This window comes from Rhineura floridana, chromosome 7 (genome assembly GCF_030035675.1).
Source record: "Rhineura floridana isolate rRhiFlo1 chromosome 7, rRhiFlo1.hap2, whole genome shotgun sequence".
In the NCBI taxonomy this organism is placed as follows: domain Eukaryota; kingdom Metazoa; phylum Chordata; class Lepidosauria; order Squamata; family Rhineuridae; genus Rhineura; species Rhineura floridana.
This window is the reverse complement of record NC_084486.1, coordinates 17,107,455-17,124,391: the sequence shown is the minus strand read 5'-3', so window position 1 is coordinate 17,124,391 and position 16,937 is coordinate 17,107,455. Positions and strand designations below refer to the sequence as shown.

The 16,937-nt window shown below is 40.6% G+C and overlaps 1 protein-coding gene across 2 annotated transcripts in view; it reads right to left on the bottom strand.

Moving 5' to 3' along the window:
• Window positions 1–1,039: 1,039 nt before the first annotated feature.
• The window catches only part of SH2D4B (SH2 domain containing 4B), a 190,910-nt gene continuing 175,012 nt past the window's right edge, over window positions 1,040–16,937 (bottom strand). For both annotated transcript variants that reach the window (XM_061634986.1, XM_061634985.1), the window contains 2 exons: window positions 12,562–12,782; window positions 1,040–5,415 (listed from right to left, as the gene is read on the bottom strand). In XM_061634986.1, coding sequence (XP_061490970.1) covers window positions 5,323–5,415; window positions 12,562–12,782 — 314 coding nt within the window. In that variant the 3' untranslated portion in view covers window positions 1,040–5,322. The remainder of the gene's footprint in view (window positions 5,416–12,561; window positions 12,783–16,937) is intronic.

Here is a 16,937-nt window from a genome sequence, read left to right as displayed (position 1 = left end):
CTAAACAGGAGTGCTCCTGTTCTAGACTGCAGCCAGCTATGCCTTTTTCCAGGTTACTATAAGCTGTAAGGTTCTCAAGCAGGCTAATTTACTCCCCTCACCACTACCACCAGTTTTCCATCTGGTATTTCTAAACACCTTGGAATTTCTTGAGCGTGCTGATATCTCTTGTGTCTCAGTGACCCTATTTGACTTCATTTCCATTGGCATTCATTACCTATGTTCATCCTTAGAGAGAGTGATGATGCCTTATAGACATAACATCCCGGTTCAATCATCCAGCACTTTCAGTTAAAGGATGTCACTGATTTTGCTGAGAAAGACCTTTGCATGAGTACCTGGAGAGGTGCCAGCTAGATAAACTAGTCTAGAGCAAGTGTGAGGGATCTTGGGCCCTCCAGACGTTGCTGAACTCTGCCTCTCATCGGGCCCAGCAAGCATGGCCAGTGTGAGAGATGATGGGAGCTGTAATTCAGAAACATATGGCGGGCCAAAGATTCCCCGTATCTGGGCTAGATGCCCCATTATATTTCACATATAGAGAGAGACGGACAGAGTGACATACAATAAAGTCTCTAGTAAACTCTGGTAAAACTTTGCAAAATTATTTGCCATCCCATTTCCCTCCCACATGCTGTTTAGCTTTTCAGGGCCTGTTTCTCAAATTCAGCAAGACACACAAGCTTAGGAAAATGCACCCTCCTTCATTTGTAATTTGCTCCCCACCCCGCAAAGAACTGGTAATGGCTCTACATCTTTTCCAAGTAAGGGTTCTGCTCTTTTCAACTCTTCCCTGCTATGATCTCTTTTTGTTTCCTTTGAAATATATCTTCACTTAAGTTCCACTCTGTTATATGGCTGCTGTTTCTGGTTATATATTGTTGAGGTGTTCCTTTCTGGTACTCTGTGAGTTGGCTGACTGTTTTTCATTATTTCTGTAGGACTCTGAAAAAAAAAGCAATTCCTTTATTTGAGAATCCTGACATTTATTAGCATAATAAAACTCTCAAGATGAAATTGCAGTTTTCCAGCCGGTAATTTCATTTGCCAGGGAACTTACAAGGAATTTATTTTAAAGCCAGGTAAAACCTAAAATATGAGGCATGCATGAAATGCAGACTGGAAAAAAATGAAAATGGATTACAGGATGAAATATCGCACTATTGCCCCATATATGTTCATTAGGGAATGGCAGAGAAAATGGGATAAAGGCCAACTTTCAGCTGTCCTGCACCCATAGTTATGTACTAGTCTGCAAGTTGTTCCTGGTTTTGAGGTTGCTCTGGACTCCTGCTCTTATCAACAAGCATCTGTTGGTAGGGATGCCTGTTACTGCCTTCAGTTGAGTGGTCAACTGCCCTTGAAGGATAACAATCAGGTCACTGACATGCATGCTTTGGAATCTTCCTGACTGGACTAACAGAATGCAGAAGCCTAATTATTAACCAGAACTGGCTGCAAGAAGCCTGGAACAACTTTTCTGAAGGAGCTCCACTGCTTTTCAGTTAGTTTCTTGGCCCAAAACAAAGTACTCTGGTGTTGACTTTTAAAGTTCTAAATCATGGGTGGGCAACATGTGGCTCTCCAGATGTTGCTGGACTACAACTCCCATCATACTCACCACTAGCCAATGCTGGCTGGGGCTGATGGGAGTTGGAGGGCCACATGTTTTCCACTCCTGTTCTAAATGGTCCAAGATGTCTTATAGAATGCTTTGGTCCCTATCTACTTTCCCATCTACTCATATGAGGAAGTACTCTAAGCATCTCACACTTCAGAAATGAGACTCTTAAGCTCGAGGTGGTTTCTTCAACTGTGTGTCCAACTCTGTGGAACTCTCTGCTCAGAAGATGATCAAAGTCTCTTTTGATTATTTTGGACATCTCTTGGAGTAGCAAAGGTCAATCTGTCCACTTTTTATTATGTTTTTACAATTTTTGTAAATATCCTGCTACTATTTCCACTACTTTATCACTTGGATGTAAGAGATGATTGTGTATTGTTTTTAATGTTATTTTTATCTTTAATTTTTAATGTAAGTCACCTAGAAGGCTCTAAAAAGGCTCATAAATAACATGGCCCAAATCCAACAGACATAGGCATGCTTGAGTCCATAGATTTTAGTGGGCTCCACAGTTTAGGAACCCTTGCTATATTGCATTTAGGCCCGTTTTACTAGGTGCCCTAAAGCAAAGTCTCCAAGATGAAGCACAACTATTGTCTTCATTGTTGGAAGACAAATAAGAAATGTACATAGACTCTGGGGCATTTTTTAGGCAGGTTGTAGTTGGTTTTTGTTTTTCAAAAAAGATCACTCCTACTCATGGTGAGAGATACAGGTTTCAAAATGCAGGGCAAGTGTTGTTCAAGGAAGCAAGAGAGAAGAAACCTAAGCGTGTCTTGTCCTTAATTTTTCATGACTTCCAAGTCCATAGTTTTGTTGTTTTGGGAATTTGTATGGATGGCTTTGTTGATTTTAGAGTTTGTTGAAACTGATTTTATTGTTTTTAGAGCTTATCTTTGTGTATTCTGTTTTTATTTTGTGCACTCCTTTGATGGCTTTATGTTGTGAAGTGGTCTATACATTTTAATAATAATATAGCAAGATTTCTCAGGTGCTTGCATAAAAAATAAGAGTATCTCACATGTGAATGATAGGTACAATGTGTCCCCTTATTTCTGCTCTAACTAGGAAATGTTTTAATTACTTGTAGTCAAATTCATACAAATTGTTAAACTGCAGCTAGCCAAATATACAGATTGGTCATGGCTCTGCAGTTCACAATAAATTTGCATTCTGGCCTTACAGTAGCAAACAGCTCTGACAGAGAATGTTGGAAAGTTCAGAGTAATCAGATGCTTGAAAGACTAAGCCAGGATTCAAAAAATAATAGACCTAAAATTCCCCATTCTGGAACTGTGGCTTCCAGTTGGGAAAGCATGTTGGGAATTACTAGTTTCCATTGGATCATCATCTGTGTTCTCTCTTGGAGAATATAATTATTTGACAACTGTGCTTAATGCTTTGGTAGCTTCCAAATTTTGGTGACTACAATGTGCTCCTTGTTTTCCAAATCAGGGATTTATACAACTCTTCAGTTGTTGAGATGCATGCGATGTAATTGCATTGTCACTCACTCATGCCATAATTGGGCATACGTGATTCCTTGCTTTTGATGCTGCACTAAGAAGGAAAAAGTGGGAATCACTTATATTTCTCCTCCTCCCACAAATTGTAACATTCAAAACTTCCCTAAGCTTCCAAGACTATCTGTTTTAGAAGTACATTTCTGCACTGAAGTTCAGTGCTTCATTTGGAGATTATGCTATGACAACTTCGGCAGCTACCAGTTTGTTTTTAGGCCAGGGTGGGAACCTGTGGTCCTACAGACATTGCTTGACTATACTCTCCTCATCATTGCCCTTGCTGACTGGGGCTGATGAAGGTTGGAGTTCAGCAACATCTGGAGGTTCCCCACCCCTGCTTTAGGCTAAATTCAAGATTCTGCAGTTGACATTTAAGGCCATAAATCAGTGGTGGCAAACCAGTGACCCTCCTGATATTGGACATGATCAGTGGTCAGAATTTGAAGTCTAGCAACATCTGGAGGGCCACAGGTTCTCGATTCCTGTCCTAAATGGTCTGTAAGCAGAGAACCTATAATGTCTTCCCTCTATGTGTCTCCAGATTTTCAGATGGGGCCTTGCTTTAGGAGCATTCCTTCTCAAGAGTTAGATTGATGTCTTCTAGAAGCAGGGACTTCTCTGCTGTGGCCCCTTCCTTGTAGAATGTTCTGTCTGCTAATCTGGAGGACTAGTTGCTACAAATGGCTATTAAAAAACAAGTCAAATCCCTTTTTATGCAATGCTTTGGGGCTGTAGTGCCAGTTCTTTCTAATTATTTGTGCTGACATTACTATTTTATCAGTTTTTTAATGGTTGGTTTGTTCTTACAATTTTTTTATTGCTGTAACTCAGCTTCAGAACCCTTTGGGTAGAAAACTAGAGTAAAAGTGAGGGGTGGGAGGGATGAAAATAAACAAGGCTCTTTCATATTCCAATGAAAAATTCAACAAACTATCATACAGTCATAATGTTATGTGTCACAACTGAGGCTTGGTACATAACATAAAAATACATGAGCCCACTGGCCATATAGGCTTGTAATGGTAAACAGAGGAACAGTGGAAAAGATTTTCCTAGCTAAATAAAAACAAAAGCAAAAATATCACAATGTATCAATGTTTCACAAGCATTTATTGCTCCTTATAAAAAGTTGTTAATGAGTGCAACTTAGAAGTTGGTATGTTTTATCTTTCAACATTTGCCAGATGGCAATTTTACTTTTATACTTAACGATTCAATCCAGCACACAGTCCAGGCTACCTAAGCCCTGTTGCATCACAATGGCATAGTGAGCGAACAGTGTGAGGAAGCCACTTCTGGGGAGTGAGAGGAGGATCTAATGGCTTCAACATCCCTGCTAAAGGACTGTGGAATCTATACACTTCAGTGCCCCTTGCCTCTATCCACATAGGCTCAAAACACCTGTAACAGCTGCAGCCCCATTCGTTTAAGCCTGGATCTGCCCCAATCAGGTATTTAGGAGAGGGTCTGACTTTTGGAGCATAAGGGTCACAGTGAAGGGGGGTGCTTAACCCCTTCCCCTGATCTTAGCTTGCCTTTCTCTCCCCCCCCCCGGAACTTTTCTACTCAACCAAGCTGTGATGCCAGGAGTGACCTTAGCTGGGATAAAGATGGAGAAAAGTGGCGGGTGCAAGGATAGTTTGGTTCTCCTTGTCCAGGGACCTCTTTCAGTCTCCCACATTGTACATAATCAGGGAAGACAGGATTTAAACAAATGGGAGTGCTGGCATCATGTACAGTTTGAAGCACAGAAACACCTATTTCTACATTTCCATACCACAAATCTGTATCTTTTTTAGCTTTATATTTAATACTATGATTTGAGAATTTCAAAATTCACTATATGCTAAGTTCTTAGATCCATTACCAATCATTTCCTTTGTGACTGTTACTTCTGAAAATCAAGTGGAGGGGGCATCCTGATTTTTGACCATTGCTGGTAGTTTAACCATATTTTAAAGTACAATAGTAAAGCATTTGTCTTTGTGTTCTTCCAGTTTTAAATGACTAATGAGATAAATAATGTCTGCAAATTAAAAAACAGATAAAACTTTTTTCTGGATTAACATTTGCCATTTGTTAGCTGGTGATAAGCTGATATCTTATATCACAAAGCGGGGTTCCTTCATTAATTATTCGTGCTCTCCAGAAATATGTGCTCTATGGCCTCCACTGTCATTCAAATAAAGGACTATAGTCAGGCGGGTTCTTTGTTTGTCTGCAAGGCTCCAGCAGCAACTCTCCACCAGACGATGTGATTATTTCTTCCTAGAAAGGCAAAACAAATTGCATCATCAGTATGAAAAATAAATAATGTTGAATATGGCTACGAGGCTTACAGTATACTTATACACTTAGTAAGTCCCATAAACACATCTTTTGATGGATTAAACCAGAGGGATATTAGCATGATTTTTAATATTTTTGGGCAGGGGGAGATCTTCATGATTAGTCATCCTGTTGTGCTTCCTGACAGATCAGCAAGGGATTATTTCTAACGGAGGAAGAAGAGACTACCCAGACTCAGAGCTGAACTACATGATTAGCAGAGTGATATAATGTATCTATAATGGAAGTGAACCACTTCTGACAGAGCAAGTGAATGTTTGAATGCCCTCCAAATATTTTTTTAATAATATATCTCTACACACACTAGTATGTTGGCGAGAAAGCTAACCAACAAGTTTTATGTTACTGTTGTTTTTAATATGAGGGACCATTCAGGTGTTTAATCCATCACCTGCAGTTTGAAGTATTGCAATAAAGCAAGAGTTATGTCTTCAGGCAGCTGCTAATCATGTAGCTGAGCTCCAAAGGTTCAAGTGAAAACCTCATTGCCTTCATGCTACACAAATAAACGTGGGATGTAGGTGGCACCACGGCAAGGATGATTACTCATTCCAGCTCAGCTCAACTCAGAGAAAAGAGATGCTCACGTACATACTTTTGTTTATTTTCCATTTGGAAAGAGCAGTTCTTCTCTTTCTCCATCTAGGATATGGCATTGTCTAATCATACAGATGCCAAAGGACCTATTGGCCACCCATTCCCATTCAGCTATTCCTTGACTAAGGGCTTCTTCTTTTCCCTCTGCCACAGCTCCACCTCCTTTTAAGTGCAAGTTGTTGCCTGTTGTCTGTTTGCAGCTGAATCACTTGTATCTGGATCATCTGATGCTTATACATACACAGCAATCATTTGAAACATTTCAAAAATGGATTTATTTTGTCAGCCCTAGCTTACAGACCATTACTCATTGAAGATTCATTTTGTGCCATGTCTGGCACATTAAGATTCCTCAAGGGAACGGAAAATGTTTTGTGGGTTTTTTTCCTTTCATGTTGAGATTTTATACACACACACACACAAACATATTTTACACACAGAGACACACACAAAGCCAGAGATTAGAAAAACCAAGAGTTACAAATGAAAAGGGTGCAAACTACTGAAATCAATAGCAAAAGTGTCATTAATTTTTCATGACAAAAGAGGTATCAGATTTCAAATGATGCCAAGCGCTATGTAAAAGCCTCCTCCTTCTGTACTATAGTTTCTGTATAACGGAGGAAAGGATATTTATTATTATTTATTAAATGTATTAGTCACTCTTCTTCATAAAAATGAACCCAAAGTGAAGTACTATAAAAAGATTAAAACCAATATAAAATTAATAGAAATAAAAAGTTAAAAACACAATACATGGATGAGACAGTAGAACAACTCACCCCGTAAAAGAGGCTACAACATTAAAAGCCCTCCAAAAACTAACTGCCAAATGCCTGGGAGAAGAGGAATGTTTTTCCCTGGTGCCCAAAGATAGATAATAATGTATTTTTATACTTGGGTTTATTTTATTTTTTTTGTAAGCCGCCTTGAGGGCCTTTGGCCGAAAGGCGGGGTATAAATGTATTATTATTATTATTATTATTATTATTATTATTATTATTATTATTATGGCACCAAGCACCTCTCAGAAAATGCACACAAAGAAGGGCCTCAGATGCTGAATGGGTTGGTTCATATGGGGAGAGGCAGTCCTTAAGATATTAGGGTCCTGAACCATATAAGGCTTTATAGGTTAAAACCAGCTCTTTGAACTGAGCCCGGAAACTAATTGGCAGCCAGTGCAGTTGTGCCAGAATAGATATTATGTGCTCAGACTGTCTTGCCCCAGTGAGCAATCTGGCTGCTGAATTCTGCACTACCTGCAGTTTCCAAACTGTCTTCAAAGGCAATCCCACATATAACACATTGCAGTAATCTAGCCTAGAGGTTACCAGAGTGTAGACAACAGAAGTCAGGCTATCCCTGTCCAGATAGGTTCGCCTGGCGCAGAACAACAACAGAAGTCATGTTTTCCAGGTCCAGGAAGTTCGCCTGGAGCCGACACTATCATCCTTTCGGTGCCAGGTTAAACCCTTTCTCTACTCCAAGGCATTTTAATTTTTTGTTAATGATTGTAATGATTGTAATGTTTGTAATTTGTAATTTTTGTAATTTGTAATTTGATTTTAGCCTTTGCTGTTTTTAGATTGTGAAATTTGATTGTGATGTTTTTATACTATATTGTATTTTATTGTATCGATGTTCACCGCCCAGAGAGCTATTGCTAGTCGGGCGGTATATAAGTTTTTAAAATAAATAAATAAACTCTGCTTTTTACTCTTCACAGATCTGAAACTGGCATAAGGGCATGTATCTGTGCCACTGACAAACTGGTTTAACAGTCGCTCCCTCTCACCATGGAACTCTGAGGCAGGTAGGGGTCTCTCAGTGCTGACAGCCATGATTAACTGTTTAACAGCAAATGCATACACACACACACACACACACACAGAGTAGCATCCTTTTGGGAATACATTTGGAGGAAATCCATGTATAAAATCAATGTATCTACAAACATGCACCTCACTGGGTTAGGACAGTTGTCTGTACTGCTTCCTGCATTGCAGTTGAATGCACACAAACTTTTTTTTAAAGTATATATAAATATACACCAAAGTGAATTTAATAATAGAAGCTAGACTGACTGGTGCCTGTGTACCTCTGCAGTTTTCTGCCATTACCACAGCTAGCTCTGACTTTTTTCTGTATTTGTCGTTTCAGTGCACTCAAATGAAAAAGGCACCAGAGCTAGTGGCTGGGGAGATAAGGCAGGGGCAACCTCCCAAGATAGCACTGTTAAATCTCTTTCCCATTTGACCACAGACAATTAAGCGAAAACTGCCTGCTTACTTCAGGGGCAAAGCACATCCACTAACGAGCTTGTCATAGCTGCAGCCATTGATTTTTCTCATTGGGGGACATCCCAATCTATTTTATTTTGAATGTCACAAGCTAATGGACATTTTGCTTCTGACAGGTGTCCCTGTGCTTCCTCCCTAGATGGATAGGCTTTTCTTGTGCTCTTATTGCCTGTGATGAGTAAGCTGGGAGGAAGAGGAATACAAAACTTTTCGTTCAAGCTTGACTCCAGAGAAAGAAAATGGGCACTGAAGTTGTTGAAGTCCTTGTATATGAGATTTGTAGAGCTTCTTGTCACCAGTTCTGTAACTATGTTCAGGATTGTATATGTTGTCATTCTGCAAGTAGTTTGGGGGTAGAAATTGGATTCGCATTGAAAAATGAACCTACCTAATTCACAGTTTCTGAAACAATATGTGAACCGAAATGCAATTATCCTTCAAAATTCCCATTTCTCCCAATTTTGCAATGCAGTTCTCCAGCCAAACAATGTGTAAAAAATGCATATACTAGGGTAAAGGATGAATAAAATGCATGTATTAGGGAAAACAACATAAAAATGCATTAAATTAGGGAACACAGTTTTGCAAAAATGTGCATATTAGGCAAGATTGCATAGAAAAATGTGTATATTAGGAGAAATTCACACTAAAATGCTGATGAATTTGTTTTTACAAATCACAAACCTTTTTGGAAATGTGAACAACTGAATTTAAGATTGGAAAAATGAGAAACCAAAATTGACAGATTCACCCATTCCTATTTGCAAGAGTGCAAAAAGTGACATTGGGTTCAGAATGCAGATTCCTGGCAATCTCAGCTGCTTCCCTTCTCCCCTTTTTTTCTTTTTAGTACAAGATTCTATACCGTGACCATCCAGATTAGGGATGTGCTAAAATTCCTTACAATTTGGCTTTGGTACCCAATTTCCCATTGACTTGCTTATTCACTATTGTTGCAAATCAGTTTATGCAGTGATTTTCTGCAGCTAAAATGTTGATATTAATATTGGTAATTTTATCAATATTTCCTTCAATTTATCCATCCTTTATTGACATTTTCTTTCAAAATATCAATATTTCCTTTAAAAATACCCATATCAATATCAATACTTTTTCTGAGGGGAAAACTACGGATCAGTAAAAGCAGCTCAAACACACTCAAATTGGTACCAGCCTATTAGGCTGACAAAATGCTTTTGAAGTGGCACAGGCCACTAATCCCATCCCTACTCCAGATGTTGTTGGATTACAACTCCCATCATCCCGGATCATTGGCCATGCTAGCTGGAGTTGATGGAAGCTGGAGTCTAACAACAGCTGGAGGGCTACAGGTTCCCAGTCCTTGTTCTAGCCCTTGTGGCTTCAAATTTAATCTTGAAAGTATGTGAGCAACACCAGCCAAGCTGACAATGAGGTTGTTACACATGTGGTTGTTTGTTTGTCTTAAAAAAACAGAAATCAAATAACTAGCACAGGCAAGCCATTCCTCCTATTGTAAATATCAAGCAAGAAGGAAAGAGGGCTTTAATCCTTTGCTCCCCCATGGTTCCAGCTCGAATCATAAAGTGCATGCCTGCTATTTGCAATGGGAGGAAAGTTTCCACTGGTACCAATGTCAGCTTTGTCTCATTGCAAGTAGCAGGCACATAGAGAGGCCTGATTCTGAATGGGATTCTGCCGCCCTCCCCAAAAACTGGCTATTTATTTATTTTAAAACACACACACATCTAGTTTTGGCCTTAGAAACCAGGGGAAGGGGGTGTTCAATGAGACTACCAGCAACTGGGGGAGTGGGTAAAGTCCTCATAGTCCTTGCCGCTCATTACTAATGAAGCCATTGTAAATAATGCACACAGAATACATTACAGAAAAAATAGATAAATTATACAAAGTCACTCAATTTGCACCATCTATCTGGTTTGATGAACTGGGCTTTCTCCAGTGCAGGATTTAGATCTTCTAGGCCCAGAAGTTGAAAACAGGATGGCCTTCTTCCTACATCAAAATGGAAAATTGCTCTCTCCCCAAATTACAAGGCAAATTCTCCCTGCTTTACTACATACTTTGCATGCGTATAAGTCCCAATTTCAATTCCCCGCAGCTCTTCTTTAAAGGAACCCTGGTAGCAGGGCTAGGCAAAACCTTGACTTGAGGAATTGGCGAGTTGCTGAGAGTCAAGAGTAGATAATCCTGGTCTGAATGGATCCATGGTCTCATTCAGTAAGTACAAGGAAGCTTCAGGTATATTGATGCATCTTGGTCAGGATGCATGCATTTGATGGTTGATAAATAATGGCCATGGCAACTTTGGAATTAGTTATCTGTGAGGATACGTGGTTGTTTTTAAGGGCGGTATTTAATGCTAGTACTACTCACAATAGACCCAATGAGGTTAATAAACATGACTGACATGAACAGAAGTTCATTAATTTCAATGGGTCTATTCTGAGTAAGACTTAGTTGAAGACAATCCTAAATGTTTTTAGATGGTGCTCATTGTTTTAAACAGGTTTTGTTTTATTTTAACCTGGATTCTTTTAGCATTTTGATGTTTGCCACCCTGGGTTCCTTTGGGAGGAAGGGCAGAAGAGGATACTCATTTAACTAAGAATAAATGCCACCTCAAAGTGAGAGGGAGAATCCCCTAAAAAGCTAGGAATGTATTTAAGTTTCCCCCTCATTCCACATATTCCCAAGCACTGGCAACTTGAACTTTGGAGATGCACCACTAAGGCTGCAATCCTATGCCCACTTACCTAGGCGTAAGCCCCATTGAACTCAGGTGGGCTTACTTCTGAGGAGACATGCATAGGATTGCATTATAAATCTCCTGATGCAATGGGAGAGAAGGCAGCTGAAGCTATTCTTGCTTGTTCCTTCTCTGGTCCTGTTTTCCACAACCAGGACTTCAGATTAGGGATGGACAAATATGTCCAGTTTGGTTTCTCTCAATTTCATCGTCATGAAAATTTGTCAGCATTTTAGTGCACATTTCTCTCAATATACACACTTTTACAAGCACTTTTTCCTATTTTGTGTGTTATTTTCACTAATATACCCACTTATATGCACTTTCCCCTAAATAATAATTATTATATTCATTAAATGTATTACTTGTCCTTCAACCAGAAGATCCCAGGGTGGATCAAAGCAATATAAAATAAAATATTAAAAACAATTTAAAACAAATTACATCCACAACCAGAAGGTCCTAAAAATAGACCTCTCAAGCAGCAAAGGGCAGGGTAAAGAGGTGCATCTTCAGCAACAAAAACTGTAGAGTGAAAGTGCCAAAACACACCTCTGCAGGGCAGGAGTTCTACAATATGCACTTTTGTAACACATTCTTTGGTTGGAGAACTGCATCCTGAAATTTGGAGAAACATGCATTTCAAAGGAGAGCTGCAGTTCGGTTTGTGCATTGCTTCACTAAGTGCAAATTACGTAAGCCTGAATTAAAATGTGAACCAAACCAAGTTTCACCCCCATTCCTACTTCATATGTCCTCTACTGCAGGTGAGGTAGGAAAATGGAAAACATGTGGGAATAGCTATGGGGTGTTCTCTTCCACTGCACTGGAGAATGTAAAGTGCCAACCTGTACAGCCTGCAGATGAGCGTCTTTTATTTTGTTTGACTGGGCCAAGAATGAGATTTTCAAATTATGGTGTCGGAAGGAATAACCTACAGGGGGCCATGAGTGCTGGGACCCTGCAAACAGGACCACTGTCAGTCTCTGACATCCCTGGACACCTGCTGAGGTCCCAGCAGCACCCACTGCTGGTGCCTGTTCTGGGCCACCCATTAAAAAAGTGTATGACCTAGCACCTTGAGTACTGCTGGGCAGCTGAATCTAACTGCCATATTAATTTCCCACAATGCCCTTGACACAGCATCACTCTGAGGCATTGTGGAAAATTATCATAGCAGTTAGACTTAGCCAGCTGGCGCTTCACATAATGCTCCCTAGAGTACTGCTGCACACCACCCAAGGGGCCTGTCAGAGGTCACTATTCCCAAGACCAGAGCCTCCCTCAAACATGCAGCTGGACCTGCCTGGAAAGATTAATTTTGTATGTTATAAAGCTCAGGCTCATACTACTTGTTCATTGGAATTATTCATATCTCAAGTTCAGTGGTTGATCGGAGCATATAGCAAGAAATACCTTGTGAAAATCAATAAGGTCTGTGAGTGTTGCGTGTCGGTTGGGATCCACCCCTAAGAAGCTGTAGAAATCTCCAGAAGCATCCACCAGAAAATGTTTGAAACCACTCTGATGGCGATAGGACAGGGCATATCCCCAGATTTTCTCACTGACCCGCACTAGGAATGCTCCCTCAGATTTATTCATCAGTAGCTCTTCTGCCTCCTGGCGACTAATAATGCCTGCCAAAAACAGAGCAAAAAAAAAAAAAGTATCAAGCAAATAGTAATTTAGGAATTACTGGTCTGGAAAATATATGTATGGTCCATTAAATAGTGGCATTTAGGCATCAAGTAAAGCAGGCTGTTTCCTACAAAATCTTATAATACATCCAATGGTTTCTATTTTAAGGGAGGGATGGGAACTTGTGCCTCTTCAGATGTTGTTGGACCACAACTCACAGCATCCCTGACCATTGGCCATGCTGATGGGGCTGATGTTAGAATCCTACAACATCTGGAGGACCCATAAGGCCCCTATACTTAGGGCATTTTGTCTTTACATATCTCCTTCATCTTATGTCCTTTAGAATATCAGGAACAGGCCTGAGCCATAGAAGGCCATTCCTGAATCTGGGCTTGGAGGGTGTGTTCTGTAGCTCAGAGTCCTTAAGATCGGTGGCTGGGGATTTTGCTGGGAGTGTAGCAGGGAGAAGGTCCTGCTGTGCTGAACAAGGAAGGGCAGTAACCCAGGTTCCTAGTATTTATGTGAGGCCTAGCTAAACCAGAGGCTTTGTACTGCCTGGGAATCAGTGGTCCACATCCCTGTTCCCTTCTCCACCTGAAGAGGCCCTGAGTCCTCAACACTTGCAGAACCAGGTAGCTCAGTATACTAGAACCCTGTTTCTGGTTTCTGGTATAAGTCCCTGAGATCCCAACACAGGAAGCCTTGCTGTCACATTTTCTGATCTTTTCTTTCTTTACACGCCAACAGTGTATAAATGTGTTTATTGCAGCTCTGGAATCACTACTTGTGCCCTAGTAGTGGCAGGATTCTGAAAGGTCCAAAGGATGGCTCTACAGTAACAGGCAGACACTTTGAAGCCTCCAGCAAATTACAGTGCCCATCACCTACAAATTAAAGTAGCATTAATCACTTGATTAATTCAAATGCATTGTTTCCAGCATGAAGAAAGAAACAACAGCCAATTTTCATCAATGCATGTAAATACAGAATTGCTAGATAAAGATCCATCAAAGCAGTCAATGATTAAACAATCCAGAAGTGCACAAGTAATATTTAGATCTGCATAATTCTGGTTACACATTTGCAAGGCGGACGGGCAGTCACAGACTGCTAAATAGAGTGCATCATTAGAGCCTAATATAATGTGCCATGCGCCAAAAAGAATAATGTTGGAGATAAGCGCTGTGTTTTCTAAGGTAAGGTTTCAAGTGTCTGCCTCTTTGGCACTCTCTGAATATGCAAATAGAAGAGCTGACAGTGCTCATAGAGTGTTTCCTTTTACTGATGGTTGCTACCTCTGTTTAAAAGCACACACACACACGGAAAGATGAGGTGTGTTTGCTCTGAGGAAAGAGTGTCACACTGGCCAAAGTAATGCCATCCGTTCAGAGACAGCTGCTGGGATTTTTGAAATGGCTGGCATTCTTGCTGACAACCTTGTGATTCTCTAATGGTGATGCTCTCATCAGGGTGCCTTTACTTGTCCATCAGGCAAACTGTTTTAAAGTAGCAGGCATTGCTGCCCATACAGGGCAAATGTCAAACAGCGGTTGGAATTACAAATATTACAGAGGACTGAACTGGGCCTGATGGCTACTTAGTTCAACCTCTTTATACCTTGCCTGGTGATCACTCGTGACCGAGTAAGATTGTCTTCCAAAATAAAGTCTTTCCATGGGACTTTTGTTATGGAAGACGCCTGTGTGTGATTTTGTTTTACGTGGGGAGACTGGCAACCACAATCAACACACAATCTTGACAGAAAAAGGCTTTGATCCAATGGCATGGGGACCACGACGATTGAAAGTCCTTTATCTGCTGCAGCCTTCATCCGCCTTCACAGCTGTTGTAACACACATTGTTATCCTCTGCCTGTTCTGCCATTGAGGACATCCTTGGATCGTTCTTTGTCTGGTTCCTCTCCCTTGACCTTACCGCCATGGGTGAACCTGCTGGGAGTACATGACTCCCGACCGCATCGGGTTCATTGTAGCATGCAAGCCCACTCACCACTACACAATTACATTACACAATTTAACTGCTGGCTTACTGCATTCAAATCTGTAGATAGCCAGAATCCTGCCTCCAAACCAGCAGGGAGAGGAAGCTAAACAGCTATTACTCAAGGACAAGTCTCCTTAGAGCACACTGCTGGATATATAGAGGTAGCCACCTACGGATGTGCGCATATGTGAGTGCTCCACACATGTGTGTATGCACACATGCATATACAGAGCGGAAAGCAGACAAGGACTATATTGTAAAGAGATAATTTAAAGTCTATCCTCATGAAGTATATTTTCCTGCTGTGAACCTAACTTTTAAAATATTTATACTCCATCTAAAATCAAAGGTGTCCTCATTTTGGATGTAGTGTTATGATGTCATTAACAAACAAAAAAATCAGGAGGGTTGCTATAGCTAAGGAGATGAATGAATGAAACTTTATTTTTACCCCGCCCTTTTTCCAAACTGGAACTCAGGGCGGCTTACAAATAAAACTTCATGTAGTTAAAAGCATACAAAAACATACAATTAAAATACAATTAAACTATACGCAACCTTAAAACCATGAAACAGGCACTTTAAATACTAAAAAACAAATAATAGCATAAAACAATAAAACAAACCTTGTAGAGCCCAATCCTAAACACCTTCTATCCCAAAAGCCTGTCGGAATAAAAAAGTCTTTACTTGCCGACGGAAGGATGGCAAGGAGGAGGCCATTCGTGCCTCCCTAGGAAGGGAGGCCCAGAACCTAGGAGCAGCCACCAAGAAGGCCCTATCTCGCGTCCCCACCAATCGCACTTGTGAACGTGTTGAGACTGAGAGAAGGGCCTCTCCTGAAGATCTCAGGGCCTGGGCAGGCTCATATAGGGACATAGGCTATATAGGGCTTTATAGGTCAAAACCAGCACTTTGAATTGTGACCGGAAACAGACTGGCAGCCAGTGGAGCTGTTGTAACAAGGGAGTTGTATGGTCCCTGTAACCAGCACCAGTTAACACTCTGGCTGCAGCTCTTTGTACCAGTCTAAGTTTCCAAACAGTCTTCAAAGGTAGCCCCACGTAGAGCGCGTTACAGTAATCTAAACGGGATGGAATTAAGGCACGCATCACCATAGTCAAATGAAATAGTCAGATGAAATGATGGCATGGACAATGCAGCCGAAAGCAGAGAGAACAAAGATCAGCATCAGAACAATATGAATATAATTGCAAGAAGAGCTAAAAAAATCATCAAAAATGGAAGATACTGTCAGACTCATGAAAACAAACACATAGACAAGAACGTTTGCCTCATCCCTAATGTATATTATGTCATACCTATTATCTGCCTATTAACTTACCTATAAAGCCTTATACGGCGCGGGACCACGATATCTGTCGGAACGCCTCTCCCGATATGAACTGGCCCGTACACTACGGTCTACTACGAAGGCCCTCCTCCGGGTTCCGACTCATAGGGAAGCCCGGAGAGTGGTGACAAGATCTAGGGCCTTCTCAGTGGTGGCCCCCGAACTATGGAATGGTCTCCCCGAGGAGGTGCGCCTGGCGCCGACACTATCATCTTTTCGGCGCCAGGTTAAAACCTTTCTCTTCTCTGAGGCATTTTAATTCCTGTTAATTGTAAATTATTATATTTTGATTTTAGACTGTACAGTTTTGTGTACAGTTTTGTGTTATTTTTATTGTATTTTTAATGTTCACCGCCCAGAGAGCTGTTGCTAGTCGGGCGGTATATAAGCTTAATTAAATAAATAAAATAAATAAACTACTGGGATATACTCAAGATTTTATTTTTACAACATTTTTCTTGTAGAAAACCTGAAAACCACCAACATATCTAGCAGCCCAGAGTCCCCATTGTATCCCAGATCAATCTCCTTGCTGATTATATCATGACTACCGAAATGACACCTTATTACATCTTGAAAGCAGGCCTCCTCAGTAGTGGCACCCATCTCTGGAACATCCTGTCATGTGCCGTTCATCAAGCAGAAACAGTGGCAAGCTTTAAATAACTCCTGAAGGTCCATTATCTAGGCTTGCCCTGCCTTATAAGATTCATGACGCTGTTCTGTTTTACATATGTTTTATTGATGGGTTTTCTGTTTTTCTTCATGCATTTCTCTATAATTTTGGTTATAT